We start from the raw sequence: 19,800 nt of genomic DNA, 5'->3' as shown, positions 1-19,800 counted from the left end.
GGCAGCATCTCAGCTGGGGACAGGAAGAGACTGAACAGGAGGGCCAGCTCTGTTCTAGGATGCCCTCTTGACAAGTGGAGGTGGTGAGTGACAGGAGAATGGTGGCTAAGCTGTCATCCCTGTTGGACAACATCTCCCATCACATGCAGGAGACTCTGAGAGCACTGAGCAGCTCCTTCAGTGGCTGCGGCACCCACGGTGTGGGCAGGTCTTTCCTCCCCACTGCTGTCAGACTGTACAACAAAGACTCCAACTGACCAAACACACACATCCACACATGTGCAAAAGCAATAATACTAAGTGCAATACTCTTTTCTGGCATCGTTGTATTATACTCAGTTGTATATAGCATTTGTATTCTATTTTATTCTATTATATATAGTATTTTATTTTATGCTATTCTATTGTGTACAGTTGTGTACAGTATCTTATTCTTATCTTATTCCAGTGTTTTTCTAATTTTTGCTATGTAACTTTGCACTGTCCACTTTGTAACAAAACAAATTTCCCACGTGTGGGACTAATAAAGGTCATCTTATCTTAGATTAGACTTTATGACAAAACAGCTAATGAGCCTGCACAGATAAATTTATACCAGAACGATTGCTAAAGAAAGGTATGGAGAAAGAGAGACACATGATCCTGCTGTCATTGTCCAAATACCTACAGACCAGCTGTTCATTTTCTTAAAAGTATCCAAGCTGATTTTATCCACTTTCCACCATGTTGCTTTACTACATCGATTACAGTCAGTGTCTCAGGCGAAAAGAAGCTGTCTTTTCTATTTAAATACCATCATATACCAAATTCTCCAGTGAAATATCAAGTATGAAAAAGGTATGTAAAGTGTAGTATGGACTCACCTTGTGAAATAGTACGTGACCACAGCACCGGCCACAGTCATCTGCTGACAGGCCAGGATGAACTCACTGATCCAGACCAGGCCCACAGCATGGTACCAGGTCAAGTACTGAAGAGGACCGGTCAGTCTGAACTCCGTCAGCCCCGTCTCCTCGTTCTGTACGGGGTTACCTGCATGACCACACAGAGCAAAGAGAGAAAGAATAATTTGATGACTAAAACTAAATGAAATCTGCTACTTTACATTCAACGTTCAACAGAAACATAAATCCACAGAGACAGTTTCGGGTACCGCGATTCGCCCAAATTGGTTCAAGCACAATTTATAGGATAAACGATTTACGAATGAGTCACTACAACCAAAAGGTACAACAAGAACAGAGAGAAACTGGACATGTGAACATGTGTATGTGATTGGGGGGTGGGGGGGTTCAACCAAATATGTACCAGCTGTTTGACTTATTAGCAAAACAAAGACGAATATCTAACAGCATTGTAGTTTAAACTGAAGACAGGAGGCCAAGGTAGCAGTAGCAGAGTTGAAGGTGTTAAGATGTTCACTGGGAGTAACCAGGAGAGATAGGATTAGAAATGAGCACATCAGAGGGACAGCTCCGTGTTTATGATGTCAGCTTTTCTCTTTGACTGCTGCAACTGACCGGTGGTTCCCAAGAAGAGAAGGACCAGGATCCAGTAGATCCAAAAGAGCAGGAGGGCAAAGAAGGTGACAAAGGGCTGCAGGGTGAGGAGGGGGAGGTGTATGAAGACTTTTCCTGCTACGTGGAACAGAGCGATGGTCAGAGCTACTCGTTTCCTCATGAAGAGCATCAGCAGCAGAAGGATGATCTGGAGACAAAACACACAGTCAGTCTCGGGTTTAAAACACCAATCGATCACACTTTCTATGCTCTGTTTGATGTCGAGTACATACAGTGAATACAGTGGCAGCAACGGCATAGACAAGTAGTGCCTGTCCGCTATCTCTGGTGACCTCCACCTCCTCCTTCGCTTCCTTCAGTACTTTAGAGGAAGTGTCGTTCCCGTATAGCCGGTAGTCAATGTAGAGCCACCAGAGCACACTAGTCCCCGCTTAGACACAAAAAGCAGAGCCCTGATTTCAGACACATTTCATCTGTTTACATCTTTTAATGCAACAAACAGACAGGAAGTGATCTCACCAAGGGATCCAAGGACAACCAGTGAGGTGAGGATCCAGACGAGGACAGCAGAGATGTAACGAATGATCACCATGAGGATCATGGAGAGGACTGAAAAAGACAGGCAAAAAAAAGTGATGTTAGAGTCTCAAGTGGCCATTAGAAGAACTGCAGTTTTTGGCACTTCCATATGAGAATTAGATTTTCATCTTAGAGTTTGATGCTTGTTCTCACACAGTGCGAGGACACAAAGTCCGATGATGATCTCTTTACTGGCAGCGACGCCAGCGATCAGTCGGTGCAGAACACTGTTATCCCCGACAAACGTCACCACAGCCTCAGCAAACCTTGCGTAGCAGGAGATGTCCACCGGAGTGCAGCGATTAAACACGGGCAGCGGTTTACTGAGAATGGAAGACAGAGGTCAGAGGTCACAGAAAAAGCAAAAAAGCAAGCGACTTTGGGGTGAAAAGCTGCTACATACCTGGGTGGAACAGGTAGTTTGGGGCATTTAGTGGTCCTCTGTTCGAGAACAGGATATCTATGAGCTGCTAACTCATAGGAGCACAGCTCAGAACCTGAAAGAAAAAAAAAACTACCATCATATTTTAAATAATAATAAAATAACTTCTAATACGGCCCTTTAGATGCAGAGAAGGTCTTTGACAAGGTTTAATGATCCTAGTTCTTTAAAGTCTCACTGGGATGGTCCTCTGCTACCGCTGCTGTTTACACTAGCAATTCCACTTTTGCAGTAACTGTACAATCATACCCACAAATCTATGGGTTAACAACAGGACACAATGACCATCAACTATCCCTATATGTTGATAATATAATTTTGTTTATGCCAACAGCATCAGATGATGTTTGCAGACAATATGCATGACCTAATGGAAGCACATCTGTTTCGGTAAATCAAACAGTTCCTGAAATAGGTTTTTACTGGCTTAACCATTTTAAAAACAATAAAACATAATAATAATCTTTATTTATAAACTGTTTTTCAGAACAAAGTCCTTCACAGGACAATTCAGATAAATGGTAAATGGACTGGTTCTTATATAGCGCTTTTCTACTCTCACTGAGCACTCAAAGCAGTCAGTAAAATAAACTTTATAAAATACTGGCAGGTGCCAGCGCCTCAGCCTCCTGGCAGTTGAATCTTTAGGTGGCACAATCCCACTTTTACATTTTAACAAGGTTAAAAGTTGTTCTATGCTTATTGTATAATGTTGAAACAACATTAACATCTTTTAACATTTTTGCAATCAAATTGTGCCCTGGCCTGAACATCCAGAAGCGTGATTATCATTATGAAAATTCACTGAATGTAAACTGGGAAAAAGCTTTGAATGTCATTGTGTCAAAACACTGAAACACTGACACCATTTTAACTACATATTGCTTTCTGCGTCCTTGAGAAACCTGCAAAACAAAAATGCATGAATTGGATCAAGATTGTCAAATTGCAAAGTGTCAGAGATTGTCAGTTAAGTTATTAGTATGAGAAGCCTATATTATATTCTTCCTGTGTAAATACACCTATTGCATTCACAAGATTTTTAGTAAACATGACCTTTGACCTTAACCTTGAGGTCAAGGTCACCAATATTGATACTCATCCAAGATTTTTAGTAGATGTACTTATGGGATCAAGTCACTAAAAGTACAAAAAGGCACCACTGTTCAACTATAAGCTGTTCTGCTAAATTTGGGGGTTTTTGATATTCAAAATATTGGTATTCTAGTCCTCAAGTTATAGAATCAGTATGATCTTAACATGCAGACTTTCATGGTTTTCACATCCAAGCTGATGGTCAGGGTGAGCGCTGGGTTTTTCCACAGTGCCGGCGTTTCCAACTCTGAGCGTATCCGCCGCATCACCGCTGACAGGCTGCACCTGAGTGTAATCTGGGCTGCTGGCTTCTTGAAATCAGTGCTCATATTCACTCTCCACCAGATCGTCTGCTAAGCCTCGTTAGTCAAGCCGCCACAGTGACAGTATCTTGCCATAGTTATTCTTGTATTGACCTTGTACCTTCTGCTCACAGAAAACCTCTGGATGTTGCTGAAACTCACTGCCATAACCCGTCTTGGTTCAGTCACTGGTCAGCACACAGCTTCTCCACTTACATTCACCTGCCTGCCTTCCTGTCCAGCGCTCTGACATTAACGGATTTACTCATCGGAGTACCTCTACACCCCATCCGCACCAACCCCTCTATGCTTCGCCTCCGCCTGTGAAAAGTAAGACTGTTTGCAATTTGCAACCTACGCCTTGGATCCGCATCTGGCATCCCTTCTAACACTTGTTTCCCTTGTTTCAGTGACTCTGAGAATTACGCCACACCCTTTCCCTCTGTCCCACACCCCATGGGTCCTGCACTGGATGTTACCCAGTGTTGGGTCCCCAGCCCTCGTCCGCAACAGCCCCAAGGCTCCCTCACGGACCATGTCACAGTTCACGTAGTGATTTACTAACCACTCGTTTCAGTGTTTTTGTAATCGTGTGACTTTTATAGTGTTGTTTCTTTGCTTCACAGTATACTTCACGTGATTATAGTACAGTTCAGGGAACTAGTACATCATAGTATTACTCCTGTTCATAATGTGTCAAAGAATTATTTGAGTAGTAGCTTCCTAGTTTGCTTTGTCACTTGCCCTAAGTTTATGGTATACTTGCTATCGCTCCTTGCATTTCTGTACACTTTGTGCCTCAGTTCACGTCTGATGCATGGACCAGTTTAGCTTCCAGTGACACTAGGCCACTGCTGGTTACTGATGGACTCTGAAGTGTACATGGATATACTATACTGATATACTTTAGAGGTATGATACTATTTTAAAACCAGTTAGTTACTTGGGCTTTATTTATTGGTGCAACATAGACATATTGCAGAAAATTGCACATATTTGTATCAAAAAGGTATCACTACCTCTGCTCTTCACAGTGATCATGCTTGCTGCCATACATAATCACCACCCAAAGGCACCATTCTTATGAGGGAAGAACTCGAACAAAAGAAACATGCAAAGCTCAGATGACTGCAGTCATTAAAATGTCTTGTGTGCAAATCCTTTAAAAAACCCATGGGAACGCGTGGCTGAAGAGGGGAAAAAAACACCATCCAGTGCAAACAGCTCCAAAAGAAACTAGTCCCCAATATGCCCAGTCATTTGACTAATATGCCCAGTTTGTATCATTCCTGACTGTGAACTTGATTTGATTTTTATTTTGAAAGTTTAATCTGAAACACAGATATGAATATTTCCGCTTGTATGAACAAACTGAGTGTGAGCGTGCTGGAGCTGGGCCTCTGTGACAGGCTGCTCAGGTGTAGCAGATAAACTAGTTCCTCTGTGTGAATCTGTGACAGTGGATCCTTTATAAACGACTGCCGGAGGAGCTGTGAGGTCACCTGACCGAGGGTCTGCCGTCATGTTTCAACACGTTTGTGTCTCAAGTGAACAGTGAAGGCTCTGAGTCACAGAGCAGCCATGATGGAGGAGAAGCAGAGCAGAGTGGCACCAATTACACGACACGCATTAATGCTGCCTTTGTTACTGTACTGTAAGTTCAGTATACTGTTGGTGTGTCCGGTCTGCAGACATTCAATCATCACGGTGACGCGATGGCGCGCGTTCGGCCAAGTGCTGACATCACTGCTTCCTTTAAAACCAGCAACATGTTCGTACTTCGGTCTTTGTGAGAACATCGAGTCACACAGTGCACCCTCCAATCCCCTGCCACTTCCAGCACTCCACCTGCTTTTCGCCTCCAACGCATCACCCACCCTTCATATTTAACACCTGCTTTCAGATTCAGCACATTGTATGTTTTCACCTTCAGCAGATCACCCGTTACATCTTTAACACTTTGCATGCTGGAAAATGATTATTAAAAAAAAAAAAAATCATTAGAGAGAATGCCTTTGTCAGAAGTGTAAAGCTTGCACATGCATGCGGCAGAATGTGTGCAAAGCAAAAAATAACACAAGAAAACATGATGCAGCTGAACTGGTCCAGTTTAGAAGGTTGGTTTCAAATCCAATCCAGTACAAGGAGCAATGCAAGTGCAGGCAGGAGGGAGTGTTTCACTGGGCCCAACTCTCACAGCTAATTACTCTCCAAATCAGACAAGACCACAAAACCAAAACCAAAACAGGGACATCTAGTGCCTAAGCGTCGTCACAACTTCAAGACATCACTTGCTTTCACCTCCAGCTGTTTACCTACTTCTATCTTTAATGGTTCACCTGCTTTAAGCTTCAATACTTCATCGGCTGTCCTGTTTAACACTTTGCATACTTCTTTCAAACTTTATTATATTATTTAACCTCAACATATCATCTGCTAGCCATACAAGGGTATGGGGGGGGGGGGGGGTTGTATAACGTGTTCTCTACTTTTTGTTTTGTTCTTTTTTCTCCCACATACTGTATTATCCTAATTGTTTCTTGTAATCACGAATATTGTTATTACTTTATGTGTTGGGTTTTCAGATGTTTGAAATTACCCTTGAATGGCATGGATACAAAAATATACACTTAAGTGTGTTCCTATAGTCACAATAACTTACCGTACTGTAACGAGTTGCAGATATTTACTATGTGCCATAAATGTTCTGTAACAGCTTTTGTTTTTTTTTTATTGAAAAATGAAAATAAATCCTATTAAAAAAACATCACCTGCTATCACCTCAAACACATAAGCTTCTTTACACTTTAATTCCTTCTATTTTTATTGCTTCCATTATCTTCATATTTATTAAGTTACCTGCTTTTATTTTTTTATATTCTGCACGCTTGATCTCAGCACAATCGTCACCTTTCAGTTTTCACCTCCAACACATCACCCCAGCCAGCTTCACCTGTTTTCATCTTTGACATATAATCTGTTTATACCTCAAAAACTTTACCTGCTTTAAATGTTTGACCTTGCTGAACAAATAAAGACACAGATTCAAATACATTTCCCATCAACACCCTCTCCTGCCTCTAAAGCCTAGAACAAAGCCTCTTTGTCCCTCAGCTCAGACGTGTAAAAATATATCTGGATATCCAGACACCTATTCAAGTGTGCAAGGAGTCGTGTGACATTTATACCCTCACCATTGACCATAGCGAACCTCTTCAGGTCCTGGTAGGTCTTCAGCTCCTCTGTGGGACACAGAGACACACAAAGAGCCATCGACTTGATTTTCCTTTGAACAATGTCGATGTTACAGGGATCCAGGAAGAAAACAAACCTGTAAGCGACAGAAAGTACAGGAAGTCAGCACATCGACATTTATAATAGAAAAAATGACTATATATATATATATATATATATATAGATATATATATATATCTATATATATATATATAATGCAGGTAAATGCCTCCAAAGACCTTAAAATCTAAAAAAGAGTGACACCAAATAGGTCAGCATTGGATTGGCATTTAAACCATTTAACAAATGGTGCTTCTAAAACCAGAAAAATCTCCATCTTCTAATAAATATGAAGACATGAAGCCAGTAACTTTATCAAAATTTAATTTCAGGAATTGCTGATAAAGAACACAATGCATTTTTAAAAGAAAAGCACAATTTTCCAGATTTTAGAAGAGTACCAAATATTATAAATAAAGCAAAAAATCTTCTGATAAGTGTCTTTAAGTGCAGGTAAGGCCGTCAGTAGGGTTGAATGGACCTACTTATTCAGTGCGTTTTAAAGTATCAGTTTTAAAGGATCACATTCAAATAAATATCAACTGCAGAAATGTTTAAGAACAGGAATATTTTACATCTAATTTCTATTAAAAGAGGCGTGTCGAGACTGCAATAGAATGCAATCACATTAAGGAAATATACTTTAAAAACTGGATAAACGGAGTGGAAGTTATAATTTTATACTCATGATCCATTTTATTATTAATCAACCTCATTATTATACAAAACCCAGCAGAAGCACTACATCAGCTGCCTGCTCTTCAGTCCATCGTGTATCAGTTCTGCTACTATCTGACTGTTTCACGTACTGTAGACTTGAACTGACTGCTGAATTTTGGCAGTGCTGCCCAGTCTGACCAGTTTGATAATCCCGACTTGAGTCATAAACAGAAGTGTTTGAGTAAAAATAGAAGCTGAGTCTGAGCAGAGGAGGATTAAAGCTGAGCAGAATGCAGGAATGTAGATGTGGGAGAAACGTGTGACTCAACAACGAATGGAAACAAAGAGCCACAAAGAGTCTGCAGAGACTCAAACCCTCGCCGTTCCTCTCCTACAGGCGCAGGAATCTGTGATCCTGTGATCCCGCTCACTTCACCTGAAATCACCTCGCTCTCTGTTCAGCCTCGTGTTCCCGTGGGTTTATATCAGCTGAAAGACTACATCTGATCCCACATCAGTCAGAATGTCTCAGAGATCAAACAGTCTGACACAGTAAAGAGCTGACAGATGCCTAACAAAGATCTGTACCGTGTGTAAAAGTAGGTCTGACATCGCCTCCAAACTCCAACAGCTGCTCGCCCTCCAGCAGGTGGAGCTCTGCGTGTGTGTGTGTGTGTGTGTGAGATGAGTCACAGCTCTCAGCTAGTGTCAGCATAATCAATGGTGAACTCTCCCACAGGAACTCAAACGCATCGAGTATTAAAGTGCCAGGATGAGCTGCCACAATGTTCTAAAAATACCCAAGTACTACTTCAGTAATACTGCAAATTAACAAAGACAGACTGTACAGGACAGACGTGCAACACAACCAGAATACAAACAAAAATACTAAAGAATTACAGTGAAATTAAATTATTTACATATATCACCACCAGGAGCACAAAATAAATGAAACAAAAACTGCAAAAAGACCCTGATAACTTAAAAAAACCCAAAAATATTTATGCAATAAAATCCTAATTATTAGACACAAAACACAGCACTGTGTAATAAAATATCAACACAATAATCGAAACTGCTACGCACTGAAAGAGCTTTATAAACTGTAAAGATGAACACCTCAATACAACCTATAAACCAAGACAAGCCAAACTACAGAATTCCTGTAGTCGCGAGTTTTTCCGACAGAAAAATTCATACACAAAATCTCCCCTCTGATAACCTGTTTTTAAACATTGCTTTGTTAAGAGGAGTATATATTTACTCAAATATCACATTTTTGTTTCTCAAATAGTCAGAAGTAACTTCAAAATGCACAGATTCCTGTCAAACAGTAACAAACTCAACACTTTAACTGTACGAAGAACAGTAAAAACCTCAGTACTTACTTCCTGTCCGTGTGGTCGAGGCCACTCAGCCTGACGCCTTCAATCTGTTCATTTCGTTGGCCGCAAGTGTTGCCATAGCTGTCATATCCGAAGACGAGGCGAGCGGCGCCGCCGGTGACGATGGTGAACCCGCAGATGCTGCCCTGGAGGATAGAAAGAGAGTCAGCGAGTGCAACACACCTTAAGCAACAGGCGCGTTTCTTGCTGTCTATATTCACTGAATCTCATCCCTCAGTGCACTGTATCACATCTACTGCTGTCACATTCTCCAGTTACACGTCAATTTATCTTCAGTCAATAATCTAATCTGATCAACTGCATACATTTGAATCTGGGCCTTCAGCTTTTGCATGGTTGGGAAAATCTGTTGTGTTTTATCTGTACTGATACTCGCACCAGACTATGAATATATATGGAAACTTTCATGACTCTCGTCTCAGCAGCACATAAAATGACCAAACTCAGGATGAGTTCCAGTAAAAACCCCGTCAGGACATCACTGTGAAAAATCTAAGACCACATGACATCTAAAAGGTTTAAATCCTCAGAAATCAGGGCTGAATAGCAGATGTTCTGACCTGAACAGGCTCAGATTCACTGTTTATTCTCTACTCATCATAAAATTTTCATGCATCTATTCCTGTCCTCGCTTCAGTTGTAAAATCAAACGACTCTTGACCAGTCAGAGCTCTGCCTGAGGCTTTAAAAGCCAATCAGCTGCCTGCTCTGCTCCTGCTGCTACTTCCTGTTACCACAAGAATCTTAATCCAGATGTGCACATTCATTCAGTCCCCCCAAAAAATTATATAAAGGGGCAGAAATATATAGTTTAATAACATGCTTCAGTGTGGTCCACATAGAGTCACACAATTAACCATCAAGTTATAGTTTGGAAAAGAATTCATTCTGATTGTATTTTTTCAGGTACCTCACAACTTTCACAAGCCTGAGTCTAACAGCTATGGTTAGAATGAGGCATTTAATAAAACCAAACATGTCGTGGTGCCGAGTCAAAAAATAATACACCTAAATAATCAGAGAGTTTGCCCGCATCATACAGCCTGGCCTTCTGCCTTCAGACGTGCCGCAAATAAAAATGAGTTTTATCACTGCTGTGCTGTAGTTACAGGTCTCTTCAAACTGCTGCTTGCCTCAATAAGTCTGGCAGGAGATGTTGTTGATGTTCTAACAGCGTTTATGCTTGAGTTGTTGAACCCACCAGGGCCAGCGAATGAACATCTTTCCACTTCACCTTGAAAAGTAAAGCAATCTGTGCTGTCTTTTCTTTACTTCTGAGTTTTTTTCTCAGAAATTTAAGATGTAAGAGAACCCAAAAGTTGTGTAATTACTAAGCTGAAAAGGAAGAAAAACTACTTAACCATGTTTATTAAGGGGCAAAGACTCAGCGGCATTTCAGCAGTAATCCATCGTCAGCGATTACTGTGTTACAATGGCTAACTGTATATAAAATATAAAAAAACTGAAGACTTATTAAGTCAAAATTTACAATAAGGGGTTAAAATGTAAAATGAATGCAGTCACTGTGGCACAAGCTGGTAAAGATTTTCTGTATCTGTGCTTCTGGCAGCAGAAAAGTATTCAGCTGCATGTCCAGTAAGTAATTTTCCTCATAAATCAACTCAAACAGAAACGCTGTTAGAACATCAACAACACCAAACATATTACAGAGGCAGGCAGCAGTTTGAAGAGGCTTCTAACTACAGTGCAAACAGTTTCTTCAAGTCGATTCTTAACAAGACAAAGCTGTAAAAGCAAGTTTCACCGACTTTACTTTTCATACATGTTTTTTTCTCTCAAAGTGTTCACACATCTCCCACGTCTTGCTTATACCGTCATGCGCTCTCACGCTGCTCAGCCAAATCCCAGTTACAGAGAAGCCTCAGAGTCCGTTCTTTATGAAAAACATTAGACTAAAACAGGCTTGTTCCACATTTTAGCACCAACTCGCAACCATAAACATCAGAAAATGCTAAATTCACTCGCCTGATTTTCTGGGTCAACGCTTATCAGTCAGTAAGATGCAGATTCATAATAATTTGTATTTTTATTTCATTTAAAATCTTTGGTTTAGTGTCAGTGAATAAAATATGCTCATTTAAGTTTAAAAAACAAAATAAAACATAGTTTCATTTTTAGCCATCAGCTACTTTACTGGTTACATCTGTTCAGACTGCTTCAGACTCAAATAGCCACTCATTAGAGTTTTTCCTTCCCACTGTCGCCAAAGTGCTTGCTCATAGTGGGTCATATGATTGTTGCATTTTTCTCTGTATCTATTTTTCTAGGATCTACTTTACAATATAAAGCGCCTTGAGGCAACTGTTGTTGTGATTTGGCGCTATATAAATAAAATTGAATTGTCCTTACTACTCGGTATGACCGTTGCTGTGTTACTTTTACTTTTATTATTAATTAATTTGACTTCAGCCACAGAAAGCCTTAATAAAAACCACTCAATCGTCTCTCGAGAAGGAAGGACAAGCATTGTATTTCACCGTTTATGAGCTATATATCCATTATTGTTTATGTTCTTCCAGTCTTTGTAATGAAGTGATGATTTTAACCTTATTTTTTTATATGACCTGCTTCAAAGAACACGTTAAGAATACGTTGGGCAAAATATCCAAGGTGAATTTAATAAGTAACAATATCATTTCATTTTTTTAATTAAGTCTAGTTTTTACTTCAGTAACTAAAATTTATTCCGCTTGTAACTCAGAAAATATTCATAAACGAAGCAAGTAACTTTTAAATAATGGCTAATATGGGATCAAGATTGCTAACAGTGAAAATACTTTTATTGCAGTTATCGTTAGAGATTTTGAACATAATCCTTCACAAACTGATAAAATTATTTTGTGAGCAACACAGACAGAAGAGTTATGCTCATAATCACAAGTAGGCTCTTATTTACCCAAAAATCTACTATAATTTGTGCTTTTATTTTACTTAGCAGCTAGTGCTGGTGGACATTATTAGCATAGTATGACTGTTTTATGAGGTATCACTACTGTAGTATCACTGTAGCATTGGTGGTATAATTGCTGTAATACAGGAGGGTGCTATTGCTACAGTATCACTGTAGTACAGGAAGTGTTATTACTGTGGTACTACTATATTATTGTGAGGTAATATAAATGCACTATTACTATTGTTTGGAACTCTTATTGCTATAATATCACTGTAATGTTGAGGGTATTGTTACTGTATTATTACTGTAGTACTGGGGTACCATTACTGTAATTGCTGTAATTAACTGCAATTACCGGAGTATCACTGTAGTTTTGTGTGCTATTATTACTGTATTGATACTGTATATCCGAGGGTATCATCACTGTAATACTGGGATGTTACTGTAGTATCACTGTAGTACTAAGAACAATATTTCTACGATAATATTGTAGTTCTGAGGTTATCATTACTGTAATAATAGGATATTAATACCTTATTGTCATTGTACTATTAGTTGGTATTAATACTCTAAAATTACTGTAGTTATGAGAACATCTTTACTGTAATATTTACTTTGTTATCATTGTAGTAGTATTAGGCATATCATTAATGTAATATTACTATAGTTCAGAGGTATAATACCCAGGGTATTACAGTAATAGTACTGTAGTGTAGTGTGGCAACATTACTGTATGTACTCCTGAGGTAATATCACTGGAATACCAGGTTACTATCGCCATATTATCATCGTAGTATTGTGTCTTTTATTACTGTAGCATTACTGTAGTACTGTGAGTGATGTGGGTGCTGATGGAGGGTTTCTGTGGTTACCATGCCGACGCAGAAGACGGTGAAGAGCAGAAACCAGGGCAGGTCTGTGCAGCTCCGGTCCTCCAGCGGTCTCCATTCTCTCTTTGTCCTCTGAAAGACACACACGCACGCACGCGCACACACACACACACACACACACGGTGAGAGCACAGCAGGGCCTTCAGGAACTCCATCCCTCCCTCTATCCCACCTGCCCCGGCCTGCTAACTCGGCTCCATCCCCCAGCTCCGTGTCTGTTTACGGCCGCAGAGAGCGGAGCGGGGCCGCTCACAGGCCGCGGTTACCCGCCTGTTCCCGGCTGGAGCTAATTGGATTAAACGAGCTGCTGGCTCTAATCCTAGCTCGGCCCGCTCTGGTCCCCGGGACCGGTTTCCCTTTCACGGTCACAAAATAAACACACACCGGCGCTCTGCTGAAGGACACGCTTAGAAGAACGAGCACGGTACCGGACCGAGCCGAACCGGGCCGAACCGAACCAGGCCGCGCTTACCTCCGTGCTACCGCAGCATCCCATTGCAGTCAGGGTGGAGGTGCCCGGAGCTTCACGGAGCTTCACAGAGCTTCAGCTCAGCAGCAGCGGGGTCTGGAGCCCGACAGGCGGGGGGGTGGGGGGCGAGGAGGAGACGACCAGCCCCGCGTGATCCCGGAGGCCGAACCCGGAGCGGAGACGGTCCCGACGGTCAGACAGAACGCTCCGACCCGCTGAGCATTCTACTTGTCGGAGGCTACTCCGGGTACCTAACCGAGCGGGGATTAACGGCCGAGGATTTGTCCGCCACACTTCCTGGTGGGCCGTCAGGTGCTGCGGCCATTCATCTCATTGCGCTTGCGCTTGTGCCCGCGCCGTGAGCGGAGCAGAACAACAAAGCCGTTTTTGACCTGCAGCTGCAGTACCCGCTTTGACCACTAAATCCATTCTAAAGGCAAGATGCCGCTGTTTGCCCTGTAGAGCTAATCTACACTAGAAAGTAACACAAAACACTCTAAACAGTCACATCTTTTAAGTAATCATCAACAGTTTTCTCAAACAGAGTGAAATACCCCAAAGTTATGCAACAATCTATGCAATAAATAAAGAATTAAACCTCAGTTTCTCCCCCAAAATCCCGCAATTATACATTTCTGCAAACCAGATTGATATCTGCTACTGAAGGTGCTCAGATTTCCATTGGGAGTAAACAGGATGCAGGATTAAAAATGAGCTCAGTCAGAAACGTGAGGCTGAGATGATTTGCACATGTGCAGAGGAGGGAGAGTGAATGTACTGGACAAATGATGATGAAGGTGGAGCTGGCTGGCAGGAGGAAAAAGAAAGACGTTAGAGGAGGTTCATGGATATAGTGAAGGAGGACATACAGAGGGTTGTTGTGGAGATGGAGGCAAATGATCATCTGTGGCAACCAAAATAAGAGGAGCTGCAGATTAATTTTCAGTAAACTTCCTCACTTACAAATACTGTTTATCCTTTTGATGTTTTCACTGTCGGGATGATAAGTTTGACCTGTGCTGCAGAAGAAGCTGCTCTGGTGTTGTCAGCTCCCCTGCATGTATGTATTTATGTACTTTCATTTCCCTCCTCTTCCTCAGTGTGCATTTGCTGTTGATGCTGAAGAAAGCCACTGTGTCTGTCACTGTAAACCTGCTGATTTTGATAAAGCTTTTAAAGAAAGCAGTTTGACCTCTGACCTCCACCGACAGACTGCCACGCAGAGCTCCTGCAACATTTAAAGAAGTGACATCTTTGTTTCACGTCCATGCGAACACTCAGTGCACTGTTGACATTCTCCACCAGTCACCACATACACAACACACCATCCTACAGCAACATGCGCTTTCTTCCACATGCTGGACACATCACTGTCATAGCTAAGAAAGAAAAAAGGCTGGCGTTTGAACTTTGCATCACTACGTTCATATACCTCCAAGAGACTATGTTGGCTCATTTATGAAGCCATGCAGCTGCTGCGGTATTTTCAATTATAGAAATGTTTCCTACCATGAATTAGTCATAATTCTACTTTAACAACTTTTCATAGCTATTAATAGAAACTGTTCCATTGGTGTGGAAAGGAAAGGAAAGGGAAACAGAAAGTTGTGTGGAAATATCTTTAGCACTATACAGATTTTGTTCTGATTTTTGACTTCTAATGGCTACACTCTGATATTTCGAAGAGACAGATCTAGAAGAAGACTCGAAGATATCCTGAAGTACGTGCAGTTTGACAATCGAGCAGCCAGAGCAGATGGTGAACAAACCTTTCAGGAATATTTGAACAATGTTTGTAGCTGGGCCTGTCTCCCTGGTTCTGATCTCTGTGAGGATGAACAGTTGGTAGCTTTCAGAGCCAGGTGCAGTTTCAGGCATACCGTCCCTTCTGAGAAAACTGTGATGGCAGAACTGCGGGTTTGTTTGGGGTTTTTTTTCATAAAATGACTGAAAATCATAATACATGATGTCAAAATATTTTAGAGTATCTGTCATAGATTAAGAAAGGATGGAACTGTTATAAATACAGACAGAGCCATGTTGTTTAACTTGTCTAACTTAACCTAATTTAATGTTTGTATTTTATTTGTTTGTTTTAATCACTATTGTGTACATAAAGTTTGCACATCATACTATGCACCTGTGGCACTTTTACTGTAACTATATTGTTTATTTATTGCAGGCTGTACTATTTGTATTCTGCACTAACACAATCATTTCCCTTATTCTCATTTGCTATTAACTGCTTTCACCTGTGCTGTGTCCTGCAACCTTGTCTTCCTTTGTGCTCCTGTATTCCTCAAGTTAATTTTTTTGCTCCTTGTGCCCGTTGTGGATGCTGGTTTCTTTCTGGTTTTTGTTTACCTTTTGTTCAAACAGCCAAATAAATGACTCACTTTTGGTCTGATTGTGTCCTGCTTTTGAATTCTTCACACACCACATTCTCACACTAGATATTAGATTTCTGAGAAAGGACTTCTTCAAGTTTGTGTCACTTCTATACAACCACAGCTAAACTGTAGATTCAACTTTCATCATGTCAAGCTTGAGTGTTTGAACTTTTATCTGAAAGCTGACCTGCTACTGCTGGTATAAATTTAAAGGAGGATTTTCCTTCAGTTGAAATCTGATCTGAATGTTTAAAGAAATTCTCAGTTTTTCCTTTGAGGCATTCATTAAACCATCTGTTAACGTGGGCGTGCCTTCAGCTGTGATCACCTTTTTTAGCATTTTTATAGGCTGTCATGGCATCCCGCCCAAAGACTAAAAACGAAAGTTTATTTCGTACTCTCTCTGATTGCCATGAAGTAAGGGATTTCGTCTTCATGACAGCAGCTTCTGCAGGAGGCTGTGTGCCCCTCCTTAAACTGTTTTAGTGCTGATGTGACTGTAAGTGTGAGACAGTGAGGATGCTGATTTTCATTCAGTGTTACACTGATTTTGCAAAGTTTCCTTCACTTTTGTATTTGTCTTTAAAGCTGCACTCACTCTGCTAACTTCCTGTAGCCCCTCATAAGCTGAAATAAGTCAATTTCCACACTTTGTGTTTAAATGCAGTTGTTTTCTTTTGCTGCATTTTACTCATACATTTGCTGCAGTGAAAGCTTCCCTACCTCCTCAGGTCATCCCTCAACAACAAATTGTTTCTGATGATTAAAATCAGGGGTTAAAGTGCTTTTTTTAAAAAAAAAAAAACTTGCTTTGTATTGTTGAGCCATGAAGCTCTCTGCTTTCATCTTGTTAAGTTTAATTCTCCACAAAGGACGGTGAATATTGGAGTAGCAGCAGGGTTAGCAAATCACAGCCTGTACACAAAGCTCATGAAACAAAGTGTAAGGGTTCCCTCACCTTCCAAATTGCACTTTAACTCCTCAATAAAAGTACTGCAGTCAGTTTAGAAACTCCTGTATTCATTGTCCAGTCAGTGCTTTGTTATCATACTGTTGTTGTATTTTTTGTAGTACTTTGGAGGTAAGTTTACTTTTTTCTCCCACTAATTTTCCTGTAAATAATAATCAGATTCTCGCTGAGTCATTGAGTGAAACCAAACCCACTTTTTTATTGTTTTGTTCATTTTTGCGTTGCTTTTTTTTTTTTGAGTGTGTGTGTTCATGTGAAGAGCAGCAGATCTTTTACCTTTTGCCTGAGCCGAACCTGTTGCTGAGAGCTTGAGGAGAGGCGCTTGGGGTCCATATTCCTGTGGGAGTCCTGGAGGGTCCCGGAGGGTTCCGCAGAGTCCTGGTGCTGCTGTCAGACTGAGGACGGCAGTGATGTAGGTCTGATCAGGCTGCAGAGGACAGAGAGCTTTTGTCTTATTGTTTACTGTTGTACCAGGCTGAACACTGGGGGGGGTGTGGGCATGTGTTTTCCTGCGTTCTTCTTGTTATGGGAGATTAAACTTTTCACGCGGTCACATTTCGGGCACGTAAAGCAGTTGAACCTCATATACATACATAAATCATGAAGTTTTATTAAGATTCATTAAAGTCTCAAATTAACGCACACAGTCATGTTTCCATTCCTTCAGAGGGCGTCATGACTGTGTGTGTTCATTTAAAGAGTTCACAGGCAGCAATGTTCAGCAGAAATATTTAACTTCTCTCAAAATCACATTTGAATCAGGCAGGAAGCAATCGTGACCAAACAAATCTGTCAGGAAGAGGCAAAAATCCAAAGACGGGCAGAAACACGAGGAAGGAAGGAAACAAGACCAAAGAAATTTCTGGAAGGCTTAACTGGTGAGAACAAGAAAACACTGCAAAGGACCAAAGACACACAGAGGAGTTTATATACTGGAGAGTTCTTAACAGATTGCGAGCAGGTGATGGTGATGGAGCTGGGGCAATAAAGGTTTGCTCCCTTTCTTAGTCTGCCTCCCTTAACACTGAGATGGCAGGAATACAGAAGAACCAAAGATTACAAAATAAATTACGAATTAGTTTGAAACAAAGCAACTCTTGCAAAGATGACATACTTGTGTAAAATGTTCACAAAGAAACACTATAAATATTCAACTCTGTGCAATTTTTGGTCTCTGATTTCAAAACGAAAAAAAGATTGTGTTATTGGAAATGGAAAAAGTAGACAATGTAAAACTTTTATTAGAGATGGCGTTTCCTTCGTTATCTTTTCTAAAACAAACAGACTGACATAATGAGGTGCCCTTTGACTTCTTGGGTCTGTTTGGAGGATTTGAGTTGTGTCGAGTTGATTGATCTTTTTACACCAACCAAAGCTCCTGTGAAGTTAGACACGGGTTCATCCATAATGTTTCCAATGTGCTAGCTGCCGGTGTCCAGTCCGACTCTGATGGAGACACAGCAGTGTTCAGCCACTTCTGTGTTTAATGCATTTATCAAGGGAAAGGAGGAATAACATGGTCTGACAAGGTGAAACAACCTTAGTCACAAATCCAAGCAGAATAAAAGAGCTGCTAATAGGCCATGTTTGCATTTCATTTACATTTATTCTGGTTTTACTTTCAAAATCAAACAAAGAAAGAAAATAACAATAAATAAACAAAAGGGAAAAAACTCCATTAGTTAATACATATTGAATCATATAGAATCAGGGAGGGGGACCCAGGGTTGGCCCGGGACAAGCTGGAGAGATTATATCTCTCAGCTGGCCCTGGACAAGCTGGAGGAGGTGGACGGGGAGCGGGAAGTCTGGGCTTCTCTGCTTAGGCTGCTGCCCCGCGACCTGGCCCCAGAGTGGAAGAAGATGGATGGATGGAGGGATGGATATCACGAGACAGGGATCATAATGAGCTTTTTGCCACTTGCTTGAGAACACTTGGGTATTGCCTCAGAGAGAATGGCTGATCTTATTAAACCACAGAGACACTGAGCGTTGTACCTTTGTAAAGTTTCAGCAGATTGAAATTCTGGATTTGAAAAATGATGCTTTCTTTTCATTTTTAAGCACTAAAAATGTTATTACAGCTGTTGGGAAACGAATATCCAAGAGTGGTATGAGGAAGACTTTTTGTTTGTAAGTGATTTATTGTTTTGTTGTTTTTATTTCAGACTTTCACACTTTATTGGTAAATGTAATTCAGAATACAAAAAACAAAAAAACAAAAAATAAAAAAGTAATCATTTGATTGCTGTTTGAGTTGAAGTCCATGAGCATGTCCATGAGGCATGCTTAACAGTCTGGAATTAAGTCTGCACAGGCTGCAGCTTTATTAAACAAGACATTGTATAAAATTTCTTGAGTAGGGAAATAATAATAGTTCTTGGTATTGGCTAGACTTGATATTTATCCATAAGATTAGCACTGTTATTAAATGTTGTTGTTATAGTGCTTATTTGAAGAGTTTCAGTTGGGTTTCAAAGCTCATCACAGTACAGAAACAGTACAGTGTTTAAAAGTAGAATGGGAGGGAGAACCTTCGGTTTTCAGGCCCCTCTTCTATGGAACCAGCTTCCGGTTTGGATTCAGGAAACAGACACTACTTTCAAGATTAGGCTTCAAATTTTCCTTTTTGCTAAAGCATATAGTTAGTGCTGGGTCAGGTGACCCTGAATCCTCCCTTAGTTATGCTGCAATAGGTGTAGACTGCTGATGGATTCCCATGATCCACTGAGTGTTTCTTCTTCACTCATATGTGTTTATACACCTCTCTGCATTTAATCATTACTTATTATTAATCTCTGGCTCTCTTCCACAGCATCCTCCCTTCACCCCTACCAGTCGGGGAGCAGATGGCCGCCCTTCCCTGAGA

At 40.8% G+C, this 19,800-nt stretch overlaps 1 protein-coding gene and 1 long non-coding RNA gene across 4 annotated transcripts in view; one reads left to right on the top strand and one right to left on the bottom strand.

Moving 5' to 3' along the window:
* The window catches only part of slc44a1b (solute carrier family 44 member 1b), a 31,316-nt gene extending 14,003 nt beyond the window's left edge, over positions 1 to 17,313 (bottom strand). For 2 of the 3 annotated variants that reach the window (XM_085470233.1, XM_085470218.1), the window contains exons 1-10: positions 17,208 to 17,313; positions 13,085 to 13,174; positions 9,281 to 9,423; positions 7,133 to 7,269; positions 2,503 to 2,596; positions 2,253 to 2,422; positions 2,040 to 2,129; positions 1,793 to 1,950; positions 1,521 to 1,707; positions 864 to 1,032 (exon numbers count right to left, since the gene is read on the bottom strand). In XM_085470233.1, coding sequence (XP_085326359.1) covers positions 864 to 1,032; positions 1,521 to 1,707; positions 1,793 to 1,950; positions 2,040 to 2,129; positions 2,253 to 2,422; positions 2,503 to 2,596; positions 7,133 to 7,269; positions 9,281 to 9,423; positions 13,085 to 13,174; positions 17,208 to 17,264 — 1,295 coding nt within the window. In that variant the 5' untranslated portion in view covers positions 17,265 to 17,313. Of the gene's footprint in view, positions 1 to 863; positions 1,033 to 1,520; positions 1,708 to 1,792; positions 1,951 to 2,039; positions 2,130 to 2,252; positions 2,423 to 2,502; positions 2,597 to 7,132; positions 7,270 to 9,280; positions 9,424 to 13,084; positions 13,175 to 13,574; positions 14,039 to 17,207 lie in introns of those variants that run through there. The other variant, XM_085470225.1, reaches the window with a different exon arrangement.
* On the top strand, positions 3,738 to 5,982 carry LOC146716955 (uncharacterized). Its single transcript, XR_014922517.1, has 2 exons — positions 3,738 to 4,268; positions 4,349 to 5,982. It is a non-coding gene; the product is annotated as an uncharacterized LOC146716955 (long non-coding RNA).
* Positions 17,314 to 19,800: the final 2,487 nt, after the last annotated feature.

Source organism: Copadichromis virginalis, linkage group LG2, assembly GCF_057382275.1.
Source record: "Copadichromis virginalis isolate Kocher_CV1m ecotype Utaka linkage group LG2, C_Virginalis_male_GT1.1, whole genome shotgun sequence".
Lineage (NCBI taxonomy): Eukaryota > Metazoa > Chordata > Actinopteri > Cichliformes > Cichlidae > Copadichromis > Copadichromis virginalis.
Note: the sequence above shows the minus strand (reverse complement) of the source record. Positions and strands in the feature narration are given on the sequence as shown.